This window comes from Atractosteus spatula, chromosome 7 (assembly GCF_055471065.1).
Source record: "Atractosteus spatula isolate fAtrSpa1 chromosome 7, fAtrSpa1.hap1, whole genome shotgun sequence".
In the NCBI taxonomy this organism is placed as follows: Eukaryota; Metazoa; Chordata; class Actinopteri; order Semionotiformes; family Lepisosteidae; genus Atractosteus; species Atractosteus spatula.
Genome location: NC_142712.1, coordinates 60,326,587 through 60,345,414, shown reverse-complemented (window position 1 = coordinate 60,345,414; position 18,828 = coordinate 60,326,587). Strand labels below are relative to the sequence as shown.

The following is an 18,828-nucleotide window of genomic DNA, read 5'->3' as shown; positions in this document are numbered from 1 at the left end:
AGATAAATAGTACAAAAGGTGTCCTGTAGAATCATTATGCAGGTGAAATGCTGCTCAGAGGGAGCTCACAGTCTCCCAGAACATAATCTCTTTTCATACTTGACATTTTGTTAACAACTTTAAACCTGAGAGACCTGTAAGACAGCTCTTCTTCGGAAATTCCATCAAAGAAAAAGTCCTCGTTGAAAATGGGGTTCCGGCTTTTCCGGATCACAGTGCTGCGCTGCTTCTGGATTTTTCCCGGCAGCAGAGAGATGCTGACGCTGCAGTTGATGCTTTTGGGGTCCACGGACAAGGCATACAGTCCTTCTGCACTGATCAAGCGCACACGGAGCCTCTGATTCTCTGGGCTAAACTCAGCAGAAAGTCTTAGAGTCCCATTTTTCCCCAGGGGTATGAGGCTTTCTTTCATGAATCTATCCCTGTAATACACTAGGTCCATTGGGAAAATTGCAGGGGGAGTCAAGCCGTAGGGACAGGGCATGGGGTCTATCAAGCCCTCAGATGCTCTTCTCAAGATATTTGGGCTGTTGTCTGTTGAACTCCCCTCGTCTGTTGACAAAGAATTGTTCCTGCACACTGTTGATTTCTTCACAGTCCTGGACAGAAGCTTCTCCTGGCTCAGTACCTTGAACAGAGAGGATTTGGGGGGAGACCTGTTTAACATGGGGGAGCTGAAAGGGGAGGACTCTGTGGATGAAGCAGTGTCGCTGTCCAATGTGCCCTGCCTGTTCAAGCTGAAACTTCTGGGGGAGAGCCTGGAAGTTATGGCGTTCAGGCTGAAGGTGGACGAGGAGATTTTTGAGTACGTGCTGGACCTGCCTCTGGGAAGTACCACTGGGATCCCACAGGAGCCGGGATCGTTGTGGAACAAAGACTCTTTTCTCCTGGTGTGTGGGCTTTCAAGCAAGGTGCAAAACCCATAGGAGGTCTGGGCTTTTGCAAGATGGGGCAAGGACAGCGCAGCTTGGGACTGTGGATCAGCATTGGTGCTCTCTTCGTCACTGTATCCATAGTCACAGGGCATCTCGTCCACACTTTCCACCTGGATCACATGAGTGTTGACCAGTTCTCTGTGCTGGGGTTCCTTTCCAGGACTGCCCTTTTCCGAAGAGGAAATCTTAAGGCTGGGAGTGGGTTTGTTCAGTTCAGCAGTCTTGAGGTCCAGCTGGGAGGGGAATTTTGGTGGTATGCAGAACTCAGGGATTCTGTCGGGGGTGATGATATTGGGGCACAGGGAGATCTTTTTGTTTTTTGCAGACAATAGCTTATCTCCTCCAAACATGATGTCTCCGATTTTGAAACTGTATTCCGTTATGGGGAGAGGCAGGCTTGTTCTTTCCACAGACATGCGGATTTTGTCCACCACCCACATGGGCAAAAGATAAGACAGAAGAAGTGCGCAAGTCTGTAAAAGCAGAAGACAACTTGTGAGCATAAGTGCTGATATATAGCTGGCATTCTGACATGTGTCATATATGAAATTATACAGCTGTCTTGCTGATGCATAAAAAAATAATTCACATTATTACAGAAATCTATGATAACATTACACAATGAATCAGTTTATGTATAAACATAACTTTATGAGCAAAAACCAAGTCTTAAGCTTACCTTCAGAGATTTCAGAAATTCAACAATGCGTCTTTAAAGACAGGGTTGCTGAGGAGCTACCATAAATGGTCCAGTGCTGTCAGAGAGCTTCTCAGCAGCAGGTCTTCCCCCACTTCAGACTTGCTCAGCTTTCTGGTGTGCTGAGCTCTGCGGGCTGTATAAATAGGGCTGTGATGTCTGGAGCAGCTCCAATCCCATTCAAGCGCACCTCCCATGTGGAAGGAAGGAGCACACTCTGGAAGGACCCTCCCCCTTTTCCTAGTAGACTGTAGTCATGGAGATGGTGAAACCACAACAGTACTCTTCGCGGGCATGAGCATGCCTCATGACAAAAAAAGGTTAAACTGATAAGTGATGGAGAAGGTAAACTGCTCGTAATAGAATAATCAAAAAGTTGTTTGATACAATGAGAACATTTAATTAGCTTATTTGTTTTTCCATCTTTGTGAATGTGCACACTGGAGTGAGATTACCTGGGTCAAAATGTAAGTGATGGATTAATTCCTCCAGCATCAAGTATATAAGAACTTACAGGTACTGTAGGTACAGTATATGTACTGTAAGTAAGGTTACAAACATGGGGTGACTATCTGGTTCATCTAGCTCTTTTAGTACAGTAGTTCATTAATCAGAGGATCTCATCCAGTCTTTGCTTCCTAGAATCCCGGGTTCTGCCTTCAACAACATGGCTAGAATAACTTTGTAAAGGTCTTTCAGGATTTTGAATTCTTGGATCAGGGCATGTCATCCAAGTAGTCAAAATCCTATACAGTATGTTTGATGTTGCTGGCTCAGTCGTAACTCTCTCATATTGTGAGCTGCATGACAGTACTGTCAAAGGCCTGCACATGTACCAGCAGGTGAAGACTTTTAATGAGTAACCACAGCAATGTATTCTGCTGATCGAGTAGCCTGAACTGTTTAAAAAAACATCTAATTTTTAAAGTACTTGCCTGCTTTTGTGTGCATCTATGCATGTATTTTTGTTTGAGGTAAAAACCATGAAGTGTAAAATTACCAAAAAACTTCTACTATTTATGTAGAAATTAGCATTTATGTAACATTCTACTGTGTTATCCACTGTAAGTAAGGACAAATTACTGCCTGCAAGTCACTTCAAATATCTACAAAAATATATATATTGTATGAAATGTGCAACTGTTTTGCATTTATAAATCAGTTCATTTCTATTAATGATCATGCAAAACAATCCTTAATGTACAGTATGCAGTTAAAATGACTTTTCTCTAAATTATGATCTCTTCTTCAGTAGTTTACTCCATAACTTATTTTACTCAATTCTAGCAGCTCCTATGATCCCCAATATGTGTGGTTCATTCCTAAGCTCCTGACAAGGTATGAGTCATACCTGCCTACAATAGAAAGATGTTATTCAGCCTCATTTGAAAAGACTTTGTTCTTAAATAATAGAGACAGGAAGGCAAGTGTCCCATCCAGCTCTAGTCATCATTCTCATCTCTACTCCATCTTTTTCGAAGATATACAATATATTCACCCACTCTCTCCCACCCCCCAACACACACCACCAAAACACATGAACTCCGACGACCGATAGCATATGTGCAGCACATGAAAAGAAGCATAGTGAAATTGCAGCTCTTGATCCGGAGATCCAGTATGTGTCAGGTATGTGCAGGAACTGTAGCTGGGGGCCTTCTCCACGTGGTGCCATTTCCAGGCCAAGCTGAGCTCCCTGTGCTGTGTGACCATTTCAGCAGCTCTATCGAGAATGCTATGTGTTTGTATTGTAGGTCATCCAAGGTCTGTGCAAAAGAGGTCCACAGATTTTTACTTATAGTTTCTTTCATTAGGCCCAATGGTAGGGTATAAGAGACCTTGTTCAAAGTATTGTTCAGTTATTCCAGTTCTGTGTTCCTTGGCAGTCCCCATTTTTTAACCCTACCACCTGTTCTTCTCCATATCCCACCTGATACTTGTCAGTGTGTGGTGGATTTAATTATAAACACGTGATCTGCCCACATTAAAGCTATGGGCTGCTTTAAGTACACCGAATGATTGGACAGCAGTATGTTGAACCTCTTAACTGTGTCAACATGTTTGCCTCTTGTGTGCTAATACTGTTAAATATAGAGTGGTTGTTGAATGTCCAAATGAACTAACAGAAATTCACTAACTTACTTTGGATAAAATCAAAGTTGTGTTTATTGCTTTCTAAATGGATAGAAATTGCAATTTTTTTGGGAAACTACCTTGACAAAATGAAAACATTGCCAATAAAAACAAAGTACAAGTTTGTCCATGCTATCTAGTGGATAGAAGCTTTTACCTTATGTTAAATACTTGCATGCTTCCATTTTCAGTCTGCTTGTCTGGGTGAGATTTAAAAATAAGTTGTGATTTTTTACCTTTTGTGGGTCTGCTTTTACCAAGCTTCTGCTTCATCTCTGTTCCTCAGGCTGTAATAGACTGGAGCAGTCTTGAGTTTCTTCTTCCAATGGAATGAGAAGCTGGTCTGCTGTTCTGATAGTGGCAGGTATGGCAAGTCTAGGATTATATTTCTCATTTTAGTGAAGAGTGTCTAATAATGGAGTATTCCTTGTAGCTCTGCGCACAGTGTGTCTCTTTCTCTGCTATTCCTTGAAGGCAACAGAGACACAGCCTGTGATATCGGGTCTTGTTAGATGTGTCCAGCAATTTTGTTTTTTTGTAAGATGTTCCTATCATTAAACGAATGCCCTTCTTGTTGTATTAGTGCACAGATTGGTGTAGGCTTTTCAATTAATGTGTTGCCTAATGTTAAAAATAACACAAATAACCTAATCGAAATACACACAAAAAAAATGAATTCAGAACACATTCAGTATAGCATCAGCGCCCTCCTGTGGGAAGTAAAATATTGGCATACCGGATTTTTTTTTCCTCCAGAAATTAGACACGGAATTTATTTCAAAGATATATTTACCATTGGGGTACATCCTTTCAATATTTGTATACAACTAGGACTTCAGAGTGACTCAGCCAGTTAAGGCGCAATTTGTGTTCCAAGTGATGTCGTAACCATTTTTCTACCAAATTCTGTGTAGGGTGTTATCACTGTAAAGAGGTCTGATATAGAAAAAACTAAAATGTTTGAAATCGGTTTAACTATTGTAATACGGTTAGATTGTTAATCCTACTTTGAGATTTTTTAAAATAATTTAATTATCCTGTTACTTCCCGCTGCAATGACAATTTTAGTCAGCTGTAAAAATAAAAACAAAACCATTTTAAAAAACTACAAAAGCTTTCGTGGAGTGTGCCTCGACCAGTTATTACGCTACACCTCTGCCGCTTTCGCCTGGCGCTGGCTCTCTGTGTTGAGCAGTCCTGTCCTGTATGTCCTGGGGTGGGAGTTCAGGGCGCTCTTGGCTCTCGGCTACAGAGCGACCCCTGCTGCTCTAGGTGTGTTTAAATTTCTTACTTTTCGCCTATACCTATTTTTTTTTAACCTTTAAGAAACGTGTCTCTGTCTGATCTCTTTAGAGGGAAGAGGATACGTAAACACGTTTATGTTGAATGGAATAGCCTGAAAATCAATCAAGCAAAAACGTCAGTACCGAAATTGGAGTGTTCAGTCCGAACCGCAGGGACAACTACCCAGCAGGGTCTCTCACACTGGCAGACCTTTCTCACCAGGGAGGAAAAAGGCAATTCAAACCGCCAAAGGGGCTCTATCCAAGACATGAAAAGACAGGATCATTTACCTACTGATGGCATTAATTACTTGGCTGCATCTGTGCAATGCCCCTGTTGAACCACTGAATATCCTGTATCTGTTTCTAATACGTAATGATACAGTGTGTAGCTACATAATCAGGCTCACGTGTTTATTTTAGAATCTTGCTTTCCCTGCGTCTAATGACAGGAATCTCACCACGACCTTAATCCTTTTCATACTGAACAGTGGAATGGTCAGATTACGCCACTTTAAAAAGGAAGCAGTTGAAAAGAAAAATATCTAAGCCTTGACAACTCATAAAGAGAAAGCATGAGGTCAAAAATTTAGTTTTTAAATTTACAGTAACCGTACTGTCCACAAGAGAGCAGTATGTGTGTGATTGAACAGCCAGCGGAATTGGTTATTTTTTCGTGTCCAGCCTCAGAAGACCCTACGGTGTAGCGCGCCCAAAATGAATTTTGGGAACCAACATTAATGCTGTTTGCCCACATTCAAGAAATGGCAATTTGAGATGTGCCCACCCATAAAAATATTTTTCCACAGCTGCAGATTTAATTACAAGAAGAAGGGGGTGAGAAGGAACGAGAAGATGAACAAAATAATTTGCCCTTCTGCATTTAATAACGCTTTAATAACATAAAGTGTTATTTAATAACACTTATTTTTATGAATGCTCTGACACATTTTAAAACATGAAGCAATTTGATTTAAAGAAGTATATTTCCAAGTTTTTGAAGCACATGCATCCAATACAGAAGAAAATGCACCCTTCTGTGATGGTAAATCTGATTGCACCACAGTCATTTTCAATTATTTAACATGTGTGTCCTACGGTATGAAAAGCATGTAATGTCAGTTATGCTGCAATGATTAATTCCACATTTACCTTACATTTTCCATGCAGGAGGCTGGCCTTTTAATAGTGCTTGGGGGAACATGTGCTTCAGCCAAAGTTATGATGAAATCCATCTGCACTTAATTTTCCTTCATTCATTAAGAGATAAGGACCTTAAACATCTTGTCACAACAGCTTTTGTTTGTAGTTGGAGAGATCCAGTACTGTCTGCAGGATGTACAGTATATCTTTGCTAAATTAAAAGTTATAGTCAGGTGTGAAATATGGGATCACTTTGAGATTACAGTGCTGGGATCATTAAACAGCAAGAGCTTTAAAGAATAGTTTTAAACAGTCTATTTGTGGTTTAGGCACTTACGCTCCAGAGAGATTCAACAAACATCAAACACGCTCCAGATTCATTTACAACTTTAAGCCGACAATCTTATTCAAAACAGTTTTGTTAGTGTTTTAATGCTGCTGCCTGAAGGGAAATCCAAAGTTTTAAGGTTTGGAAGACACTTAAAATATTTCAGTTCCTACCAGTATATTTATTACAGACTTTCATTGTGGTGGGACCATCAAATTTCATGATGACACAACCAGTGTGTTATCCATAACAACCACTTTACTGCTGTCCCATGTGATGTACCAGTGAAAAAAATAAAGTTTAAATCATTACTTTTGATAAATATTTCTATATTGCACAACTTTCCTCTGTTCTCACTGCTCTGTGGTGTTGTCTGCTGCACGTTAAAGTAATACCACATCAGCTGACAAAATCCATTGGAACCTAACAAAAAAGAAGCAGTCATTGTTAATTAATTTTTCATTGTTGTTGGTATCTAAGATATTAATAGCAACTAACCTAATCTGGTTTAAATCGAGACTACATAAAACAATATTAGTGTATGTAACAGTTGTTTGTAAATAGCCTAGTAAAAGTCATATTCTAGTCATTGGTGAATACGTTCATACACTCTGACAGATCCCACTACTGTATCCCACTATAGGATAATGGAAATTTAAAAAAAATACATGAAGCTGCAGATCCATTAAGAAAATAAATTAGAAACAAAGTAAAATTACATACTGTAAGAATGCATTCATCAAAATGTAAATTTACAGTGCCCTCTGTAAGTATTGGGGCAGGAAAGTCAAAATTGCTGTTTTTGCTGTATACTCAAACAATTTGAATTTGAGATGAAAACATGAATATGAGGCAAAAGAAAGAACCGAATGTTACCTTTTATTTCTGGGTATTTCTGTGCCCATAATGTGTGCCTTTTAAGAATAGCACCTTGTATGTTCAATCCATCACTTCAGGTGAGTATAAGTATTGGGAGAATTGGATATCAGGTGTTTTTTTATTGGTCAGGTGTTTCCTGTTGCAATGATTGTGCTCTCAAAAAAGAACTATGAATGTGTACTGTTGGATTTGATTGGATGTGCTCTTACTTTTGGTGTCTACCTTTGGAGTTAGTAGACCTAAACCAACATGAAGACTACAGAACTATCTATGAAAGAAAAGCAAGCAGTTTGGATGTTAAAAAAGAAGAAATCAATCAGAACCACAGCACAGAAACTGGACATAGCAAAATCAACCAATTGGAATATCTTGAAAAAAAAAGAAACCACTGGTGTGCCTAGCAATTGGCAATGACCAGGTTGACAAAGGAAAACAACTGCTTTTGATGATAGAAAAATTATCAGAACTGTGAAGAAAAACTCTAAACCAACTGTTGATGCAATCACCAATAACCTCCACAGTGCAGGGGTGAAGGTATCACAATCTACTGTTCACAGAAGACTTTGACAGCAGAATTAGAAAGGCAAAACCACAAGATGCAAACCTCTCATCAGCACCACAAATAGATAGAGATTTGAGCCAGTAGAGTTCTGAACAAATGACCCAAAACATACTGCCAACGCAACCGCTGGGGGGAAAAAGTGAAACATCTTAGACAGGCTAAGTCAGTCTCCTGATTTAAATCCCATCAAGCGTGCATTTCACTTGCTGAAAAGGAGACTGAAGTCAGAAACCCCCCAAAACAAACATCAACTGAAAAATAGCTGTAGCAAATCTCAAAAGAACAAGATTTGGTTTTCGGTGGTGTCAGCTGGTCACAGGCTTGATGCAATTATTGCATGCAAAGGATTTGCAGCCAAATACTACGTTTTATACAACTTTAATTTACTTTAAGTTAATTTGTCGCAATACTTATGCTGATCGTAAATGGGGGGATGGAATACAAAGGATGGTATTAATCCAAAATGTTAAAGTATACACAGTAGGCACAGAAATACCCAGAAATTAAAGGTGACATTCTGCAGTGTTTTTTTCCCTCATATTCAACTTTTCATCTCAAATTCAAATTGAGCATACAGCAAAAATAGTAATTTTGACTTCACTGACCCAAGGTCAAAGTAGCTTTCCAAAATAACCTGTATGGAGTTCAAAACCAATAATATGTTTTGCTGTTAACTAAAAAAAATATTTGCTTCTTGGATGGAATTATTGGCAATTTCGGCATTGTTTGGATCACAAAAAATATTAATGTTATGATAGTTAAACAAATGACATCCATCATCTTTTGACAATACAGTGTACATAAAAAGAAAACAGCGTAAGTTTAAAACTAGTGTTCTTACCTCACAATTTTTAAACTTTCTTTTAGCACCATTAACCACCTTAAACAAAGTTTTAGCAAACCCCTGCTGAAATTTCAGTGCTCTGGTAATGTAAGATCTGTCTGGGAAAACAAATGTTCAGACGCTCAGCTAAATGAGCTAGAGTTTCCCCTGCTGACAGACTGACATTACAGACATTCTTTAAGGGTAACTCTGTCTCTCTTTGTGTTTGTAATTTAGTGTTAAAAGTAGCTCTAAAATAAAACAATTGTATCTCTCAAATGTCATCAATATCTGTCATGTATGACATTTTTCTGACTTCAGAGTATTTTTTACTGTTATTATCTTTCTTTAGTAATAATTTAATAAAGCTATACTATACTATAGCTTTGGTAGATGTCAAGGATATTGTTCACTTTGTAATGAAATCACTATATGAATGTTGGTATTCCAGATCCAATTATAATACTTTGTTTTCTCTGGCAACACTAAGCAGAGACTCCACACTCGCTTGGAAAGACACTTCAGTCCTTCTGGAAAATGATTTCATTCTGCTAATTTATTATCTGTTGTATTAAAAAAAAAGGTCAAAAGTTCAGCATTTCCAGGTTATGTTTTCAGCAATTTGTAGACATATTAATGAAGGGCTTCATTCTGCCATCTAGGATGAAAATCCAGCACACAAATCACTTGTGTGGATCTGCCTGTTTAAAACACTTTTACAGCAGAAATGCATGCCAATGACATTGTTCGCAATCAGAAGTGACTTCTCATCGTTAAGTGTCCTTGTGTTTCACTGCTTGTGCTCCTGCAGTGCACAAACTCTTGTGTCATTGCTGAATCAGACTATATTAGCTTTCCGTTTTGTGCTAATTAAGGAATTGCAGACTTAGATAGCTATGATCTTAGACTGCAGTTAAAAAAATATCTCCAGTGAGCTGACAATGCTTCTTCTTCTCACTTAAACATCATGTTGGGCATTGTGCAACTTTTTCACACTTTTTCAAAGTCCGCTTAAATTTCATTTTGTCAGACAGAAAATAAGGGTATTTATTTTAATGCAATGCTTTCAAACTAAATCAGTTTTGCAAACAAAACCCTCCTATTTGAATTTGAAATTTCTGCAAACACAAGTTGACTTTAGTGGTACTATATACCCCATAGGAATGTTTTAAATACATATATGATAATGATCTTTGCTTATTTAGGTATATGTGACAATTTAGCTCTTAACAATAATGTCCAATACAATTGCATTTTGCCACTGCTTGAGGGGATGTATCTTGAAAACCGCAACGCTAAAAAGTCTATAGATACCACATGACTAACTCCATAGGTCCATTGAATTCATTACTGCGACCTAGATGCCGTCCACTTCCAGCAACACAAAATAAATCAAATAAACACAACACAAAATAAAAGGCCTCATCTGTGGTGCAGGTAACAGTAAAAGGACATTTTGGAAGGAGTTGTTGTTGGTGTGATACGTTTTCCCAGGACTTTCTTAAGAATCACTGCAGATGTTTTTTAAGAGAGATTGTGGGTTAACTAGAACTGCTTCTTATAGGGTAGCTGATCACATACTATCTCCTAAAGTATCAATTATAACCACTACATGTAACATGAAAATCCTCACAAAAAGAGCTTTTCCCTACATAACTACTTCCTTACTAATTCCTAGTTTTGAAATACAAGTGGATGCCTTAATTAAGAATCAGAAATGGTAACTGGCTGCAGAGCGAGTTCCCCTAAATAGGTCGATAGTGAATGGCATTGTTAGCTTGAAAGCCATTTAGACACACTGTACAACGAAACCCTTGGCTGTGCGGCAGTGAGTCATGGCCTCTGCCCACCAGTCCCCTACGCGAATCAGGGTACAGTACACCGTATGGAGCATGAAGAAGAAGGAAAGTCCTCCCTCCACTTGCCACTAATGAAACTGGCAATAAGAGGCAGTGGCAGTGCACAGTAAAGGAGCAGTAAGTCGAAGAGCAACTATGTATTGGTGCAGGAATGTTCAAGATGAAACTCAGATGATTTCCAAGAGTAGCATTGTAAAAGAAGTATTAAAACAGGCTGCACCACTGTGGTTTGTGTTGTACAAGCTGCCTGTGAACACAGAAACTACGATTTTGAGGGCGACCAGCTTCAATCACTAGACCTCCTGCTCTTCGTGTGAAGACCAGTACACTGAGTTCCTCACTTGGAGGCCTCTCTATCATTACCAATCACATTAACGTCTCAATCAAATGAATTACAACTCCATTTACTGTATTTAAAATAAAAAAAATCAATTTATGTTAGTTACCTGTCAAAAGAAAAACAAGTATATATAAAACTTAAGGCAAAGGGTCCCATTGAGACCTGATTTTGTTCTGTGAAAGAGGATGAAGCAGAGTTTTGTCTAGATTGTTGGTTATTTGTTGTGGTTTTGCTGATTATATTTCTAACCTCCCATCCATGTGGCATAAGGTAAATAGTTAATTGTCTAAAAAAAAGATAATCACAAAATGAAAGATGAAAGCAGTAAATTATTTTACTTTGTATATGTTATATTTGTATATTCTTTCATTGTTAAATTAAATGTTAAATGTTAAAATAAAAAATTAAGGCAAAACAATTAAGGAAATTACATATTATCCTACTCTCTACCTTGGTATGGGTTCCTGTTCTTGGACTGTGGTGTTGAAATCGCAGCCTATGATAAGGGCTGCAGTCTAGATCTTTCCTTCTGAAATTACCTTTAATATCGAATGCTTGAAAATCACAAATACTATAAAGATTGCCACTCAAAGCACCAATCAAAGATGATGCTAACCAGATTAGATGAATTTTTAAAACATTCAAACAATTCATTCCGTTAAGAATCATAGCCCAGCTGATGTGTGGTGAGTGTACTGTGCCCACTAATTCTGCACATTGGTGATGGTGGAGAGGAGTCCCCATTACTTGTTAAGTGCTTTGATTGGTGTGTCAAAAAAAGCATTATATAAGTGTAAGGAATTATTATTATCATCATCATCATCACATCATCACCAGCCCCTGTTCATGGCTAAGGACATTATGGCATTTCTGTTAGAAAAGTAATGTAAATAAACCCACGCAGAAACTGTAGAAAGATCTACAGTATGTAAAAAAGCATATATTGTGGATAAACCTTAAATATTTATTTTGCTTGTAATGCTTTCTGATTCTTAAGTTCTTCATCAGATCACTCCATCAGCGTTCTTGGTGTCCAGTTGTCTATGAAGCTCAACCCACTGTCTGCACATTAGGATGGGAGGAAAAGTGAGAGTGCTTTCAAGAAGGAATGTTCGTCAGTTTTCACTGCTGACAAGGGTGCCCCAGCCTTGCTCCTGGGTAACGACAGAGAGCCCGCCAGCAGCGCAAGAAAGGAAGTTCGAAGGACGGTCATGAAATCATTGTGTGAAGGTGAGGAAGCCATGAAAATAGATGAACCCATGGAGGTGTCGCTCACAGAATCTCCTGAGTGATCCAGGACCTCTTTTCTGTCTGCGGCTCATTCCACATGCTGCACTGCTGCTTTATCCGACAGCACATTCCACTGCTGTAACAACAAGGTCTTGATACACGAAGACAACTCCAGAGTCTGCTGTTGTTGAAGTATGTATTGCTGTGGAATTCATGACAGCAGTTATTGAGCTCACTGTGTCCAAGAAATTGCACAATCCACCACTAATGTATCAGCATGCATTAAAGGCTTCTGATCAACCACACAGACATACTGTATTCTTATATCATAATTATTATTATGCAATGTGTTCTGTGTTCACACTATTGCTATTCTTGTGCAATGTTGTAGTTTATTGCTTATTCAAACTTGACACCCAGGTAAGGCTGCATATTACATTTTCTTGCCTTAATTACAGTTTTTATTTCATGATGGGAACTTCTAATCCACCCTGAATGAAAGTTCTTAAACAAAGGATCATATAATGAATAGGACTTCTTCTGAACACAATAAACCTGTCACTTGTGTGGCTCATTCATTCTCTCATGTCATCTGAAGAAAACAAAATAGAAAACAAGCTAACTGTATCTGGACGCACATTCAGCTTAAAACAGATTCACATAAACTAGCAGCTGAACTAAGCTGCTCGAGTATATCCACCAAGCGCAAGTGTATTTGTTTAACTAAAAGGCAGTCACGTTGAAGGCTATAATTATGTGCTGAATGTTAGATGATGTTTACCGGTATTTCAGATTTTAATCAGACTAAAAACCATATTCATAAAACATGTACCACCGTGCAGTTTTAACCAGTAGTAATTCTAGGGTGGTGAAAGATGCAGAACTCCATTCATGCTTCCCCATCTCCAGATTCACGTCAGTTCCCAATCTTTGCAATATACTCAGTGATGCAGAATGACATGCAATTTATAATAAAAATGATTGCTTACACTTATATAGCGCTTTTCTGGACACTCCACTCAAAGCGCTTTACAGGTAATGGGGACTCCCCTCCACACCCACCAATGTGCAGCCCCACCTGGATGATGCGACGGCAGCCATAGTGCGCTAGAACGCTCCCCATACATCAGCTCTCAGTGGGGAGGAGAGCAGAGTAATTAAGCCAGTTCATAGATGGGGATTATTAGGAGGCCACGATTGGTAAGGGCCAATGGAACATTTGGCCAGGACGCCGGGGTTACACCCCTACTCTTTTCGAGAAATGCCCTCGGATTTTTAATGACCACAGAGAGTCAGGACCTCGGTTTTACTAATTTTAACCGGACAAAGGCAACACAATGGTGTACATGCCCTGATCACTAGTTTAAGTAGGGAGCTGCGTCAGCATGCGTAGGCTGCAAAGGAAGAAGTAAAGGTTTATTCCATGCTAAAAAAGAGCTTTTTCACACCCGAAGAGGGCTCCACAGCTGAAACGTTGTTTCCTTTTTTCTCTTTTCAGCATGGAATAAACCTTTTACTTATTCCTGATCACTAGTTGTTTTTTAACTCTCTTCTCTTAAGCCCACTGCACTCCAACCCAACGAAGCAATGAACTTCATAAGCAATGGCCAGCTCATTCAGTATTTCTGTAGGCCTAAAGAACATCTGTCACCATTTTGCTCTAATGTGTTGTACATACTATTTAAATAGTGTACGTCATCTGTTGCACCGAGATTCGCGTAAATTTCCGTTATCAGCACCTCTTCGGGAAGAAAGCTACATGACATTTTGATAGCGAACACGATACAATACGTTTCTGTCTGGAATACTTAAACATGCTTTCAAATGGGGAATAAACACTCAGGCTGAAATTTTAACGCAGTCCATTTTTTGAATATTTGTTTAATATTGCCTATTCTACAAGGACAGAAGGAATATGAGGTTCGAGCAAACAAGGAGATCGATATCCTCTGTGGTGAGAGTCCAATGTGCGTAGCCTAGAACTGAAACAGCATAAAGGTCAGGGGTAGCTACATCATTTACACCGACACGACATGTCGGTTGCCTAACTTGGCTGAAGAGTCGACGACCCCCCATTCGCAATTCCACACACCACAAAAACTGATTTCATATGGACGGAGCCGCCTCACTTCTCAAACAGCTTCACTTTTTAAAATGTGTTATATCACACAACCCGCTAATAAAACGGGGTGCATTACGAAAGACGTGAAACACAGAACGGTCCGATCGGGTATGATTCAACCGCCACAAAAATAACGCTTCGCGATAAAGCAAAATCGACACCATCACTGCGTTCCCAAAAAGAAAAGCGCGTGTCCCCGGATTATGACGCGTTTCCTCTTTTCCCAGTGCAGGAATCCGTTTTTTTTCCCCTCACTCTTCATTTAGGTGGAGAATTCAGCTAGGAGGGGTTTGGCTCCAGAGAGGCAGGGACTGCTGTTCTGCTGTACATCTTAAGTCTGCCAGATTGCAATGAAACACTAGCCATTTCACAGGTAGGATTTAATGTTTTCCGTGAGTTTTGTGCCTGCTGTTTTACGTACGCGGTTGCAGCTTTTATTGTCCCCTTTGCAGCGCTGATTTTGTGAACTAATGCATTTAAATTTCTGCTTTCCAGCGTGCATTCGAAAAAGTACTGATAATGGCTAGCAGCTGAATGGAAAGAGCGAGGACTGCTGCGAACCATCTGATCCCATGTTTAAAATACTTATTTGGGTTGTTAGAAAGTGCCCGTTCCCCGTTCTGTTACATACGATTCATGTCTCATTGAAAATACATAATTAGGTTCAGCCCACTAAAAGCGAGAGGGAGACCCTGGCGTATTGTGAGGCAGGAGTCTGCTAGCTGAGTGATGTTGCCTGTTGATTAATTTTATATGAATGAAGCTGACAGCCGGAGACGGGTTGGACAGGGGGAACGGAACGCCAAGGAGAATGGGATCATGCTTTTCACTCCCGGGGAAAAGAGGGGAAAAAAACTCGCTTCGAAAAGCACGCCAGAACCGAGTCCTAACGGGATTCTTAAAGCCTTCACTAATAAGCAAGTGAGATATAGCTGCGATAGAGGGGTATTGCCTTAACCTGTATGTCGTAAGTTAAACCTACAGAATAAACGTTCTGCCGCGAATGTTGTCTGTGTCCCTGTATATATATTGTTTTTTTCTCCAGAAATTGTAATTTGGTGCATATAAAATAACTGCATGGATAAGGGCGAAGAGATTTGAAGCCGCCATATTTTAATGGATCTCCCATTTAGCACTGTGAATGTCTTTTAGTTACTGTACCTAGTCAGATTTCTATTCCAGTGAACTTGGTGATTTTAGTGGACAATTAAAAGCCTTCGGAGAGCATGCAAGGAAATAGTGTAAAAACTATTTTCCTCCGATACAGAGACTACAAATAAGCGGCGGGTTGCTTAAACGAGTGCCCCTACCTCGGCGTGACTATGATCACAAAACACCGTTTTCTGATATTTATATTTGCATTTCTGAAGAGAGAATTGATGCCGTCATTTAACTCGGCTTTCTAAAAAGTAAAGATCAATTGAAGTATTCTTCCAAGAGGTTACAAAATAAATTCAGCGCTTCTTAATAATATTAAAAACATATGGGTCGGGGTTGTGTTGGAGAAAAAAAAAGTATTGGAATAATGTTTTATTTAGCCTAAAAATGTTAATTACTGGCTGCAGCGTTTTACCAGATGGTTGCCAACAGTACGATCCAGTTCTCGGTATGGACAAAGTTTATTTTTAAACGTGTAAACTCAGCTGTCTTAAATATTTTGCCCCATAAACTTTTTGTGCGGTAGGTTGCAGTAGAACCGGGTCGGCTGCTTGATTGAATGTAGATCAAATTCTCCAGGGGCGCTCTGCTGTAGTTTTTATTGTAACACAATGTAGCAATCGGAGAAACCGCACGTTTAACTTGTCTCGTGTAAGAGAAACATTGTAGCAAAGGCAGATTTGTAAACGGTGGTAAGTAGTTTTTATTCAGACCACAAGATGTGATTTTTAAACCAGCCGATTAACGCGACAAGGGTTATGTCTTGTTGTTTGGAGTTTCTAAGAAATTTGCACGGCATCTCCAAACGGAAGTTGTAGTAAAAACCATCTCCTAGTGCAGTTGCTAGCGGATCATGCTAGAGCCACACCCCTTGAGAAATTAAATGAGTTCACAGATCCCGTTCTCCAGATACTATAATGCTTCCAGAAGAGGCGAAACTAGTGCACATAAAACAAAAGAAGGTTGTGAGTTGAATGAAGGCAGCGCATTAGGGCTAGCTGCAATGTGACCAGGTTCCAGTTCAAAGGCTTGTTACTCCCAGCTCAGGAAGCGAAGGTGTCCTAGAGGTTTCTGAAAAGATTGGCGGCGGCGTGCGGGTTATAATTAAGAAAAGTGCCTCGGCGCGGGTTCTTGAACGTCTGACCTCCGGGTCAAAGGCTTCTGTTTAGGCGAAACGAAATAAATTAAACGGACCTGGATAGGAACAGGCTTGTCAGTCTGACGGGTTGAGGTGACAGCAAGGCGAGGACCTGGGCGAGATCGTTTTCATCAGCAGGGGTGCAGCAGTTCTGCAGCCTTGCGCTTGTTCGATTAATACCTACAGGTGAATCGCATATTGGGGGTCATCCTTTGAGAAATGTTAGGAATTTCAAGATTTTCTGCTAAAAGAAAAAAGCCTATGATTAAGTTGATACATGTTTTTTTTTCCTTAGAAACAACAAAAAAAATCAGTCGTTTGCGTTTTTTCAATATATCACTGTATGTGTACCGTGCAACGTGCAGATTTGGTCTTTTAACCGCTGATCATCTTAATCTAGAACGAGAAGAAATCAGGAATGTCGCAGTCAAACCATGAACTAAAACTTGCTCATAAAATAAGAATGCGTGGTGGGGGTTTAAAAACTCATATGATTAGAAATTCATATGCTTACTACTATGAAGCGTATTCCAGACACCCACTGCCTATTATAAAGAAGCATTTTCTGTTCTCCATCCTCAATGAAATCACCTTTTACTTTGCCACCGTAATGTCATTCTCGTTCCCTCCTGGGTATGAAAGAGTCACGTGGTCTGACAGGATCTGCACCCCGTAGGAGTTTGTACTCTTGGCTCACAACTGCTCCCAATCTCTTTTGGATTAGATTGAAGAGATTCAGTTCCTTTAGCTGTTCGGTGTATGGCAACCCCCAGAGACCGGGATGATTGCATCCGTTTTCTTTTTGCAGTCTATGGAATTCTGAGTGCTGTTTTCATTTTTTTTGACTGTGGTTACAATATTCTGAATCAGTGTCTTATTAAAGGTTTATAGAGCTTGAGTCCAAAACATGATTTAAAATTAAACACTTTTTCTCATTATACCTAAGCATGCATGCATTTGTATTGTATTGCTTCATGGAATTGCTTCCAGGACATGGAAGGAGCAGCATAGTCACCCCCACTTCTTCTCTGTGCAGCAACCTGTAGGACAGAATCTGCAATGCACTGTGTGTTGTGTATCTACCTGCAGGGATCGCTTTGCCCTTATGAATCGACAAATTCATATCTTGCTAAATTAATGATTTTAACATTTCTTTGCTGCATTTGCTTTTTGAGACTTCCCACTTTTGTGGATTATCTGCAAATGTAGTCGGTAGTTAGGAATAGTCGATGTAGTTCAGGAAGAGCAACTGAATCACAATGGATCACTCTTTGGTACTCCATTGCTCCACTGCTTATAACCATTGCATTAAGGCTTATACTCCTTAAGATGATGCACTGTTTTCTGCTCATTGACCAATTCGTGATCTGTGTACATTAGCTTGGATTCCTATAGTGTGTAATTCAAGAGTTAATCTTTTATGGTGGACCTTTTATGTTAGAGAAATTTCTAAGATGTTGTGTGCTTTAAATTTATGAACTGTCCTCGTTTGTTGTTGGAAGAAAATCCAGGTTGTCCAAGTATTGCTTCCATATCTTTACCAGCACCAGAACTAAGACTACTAATCTATCGACTCATGTAACAGTTTTTTGGTTCGGTATAGACCCCCTTTATTATTATGAATTTAGATTTTCACAGATCAGTTTTGCCATCTGTGGATGCTGTTCTGTGAGAGCTGGAAACTCCTAGCTAGGGGTCCCCCTCACCCTTTTAAGGAGTAAATCAAGCCCTGGTGATTAGTTTTACGTTGACCTATACTCTCTAGAAGCTAAATACTCACACGGGCAAAATGAGCATCTTACACTGATGGTGTTGATTTTGTAACACAGTACACATTCATGTCTTTGGTTGCAGAAACCTGCAAGAAATATTCATTAGATACATTTACTATTTTTTCACAATTAATTATTAATCCTTCTTTATCTTGTAGACTATTAAGGCTTTTTCAGTTGCTTTAGATTTGTAGTACTGAAAATGTTTTACTTAAGGAATGCGTTTTTGTTTGGTTCTGTAGTATTCTCTTCTGCCTCTCTTGCCAATTCTGATATCTTTTTAGCTCTGTAGCTTGGTACTGTGCGTGCTTTGTCTGTTTTCGAATCCTCTTTCTGCAGTCTGTAATGTACTCTGTTCTGATTTTTCTCTATTAAACCACTTAAGCCATATAATTTTCTTAAACTTGGAGCTGTTTTTAGGGGATT

General features: G+C 39.5%; 2 protein-coding genes across 2 annotated transcripts in view; one reads left to right on the top strand and one right to left on the bottom strand.

The window, feature by feature from the left end:
* Nucleotides 1-34: 34 nt before the first annotated feature.
* On the bottom strand, nt 35-1,681 carry c2cd4a (C2 calcium dependent domain containing 4A). The gene is made up of 2 exons (XM_088922163.1): nt 1,615-1,681; nt 35-1,408 (listed from the first exon to the last, which is right to left on the bottom strand). Exon 2 carries the CDS (start codon nt 1,373-1,375, stop codon nt 35-37), a length of 1,341 nt encoding a protein of 446 aa, XP_088778289.1. The 5' UTR covers nt 1,376-1,408; nt 1,615-1,681.
* Nucleotides 1,682-14,603: 12,922 nt separating this feature from the next.
* The window catches only part of LOC148831550 (talin-2), a 140,244-nt gene continuing 136,019 nt past the window's right edge, over nt 14,604-18,828 (top strand). The window contains exon 1 of the mRNA XM_088921607.1: nt 14,604-14,707. The gene's annotated coding sequence lies outside the window, so the exon portion shown is untranslated. The remainder of the gene's footprint in view (nt 14,708-18,828) is intronic.

What these genes read in the sequence shown, in the direction of transcription:
- c2cd4a (XM_088922163.1), bottom strand. Translation starts at nt 1,375, where the DNA reads ATGTGGGTGGTGGACAAAATCCGCATGTCTGTGGAAAGAACAAGCCTG.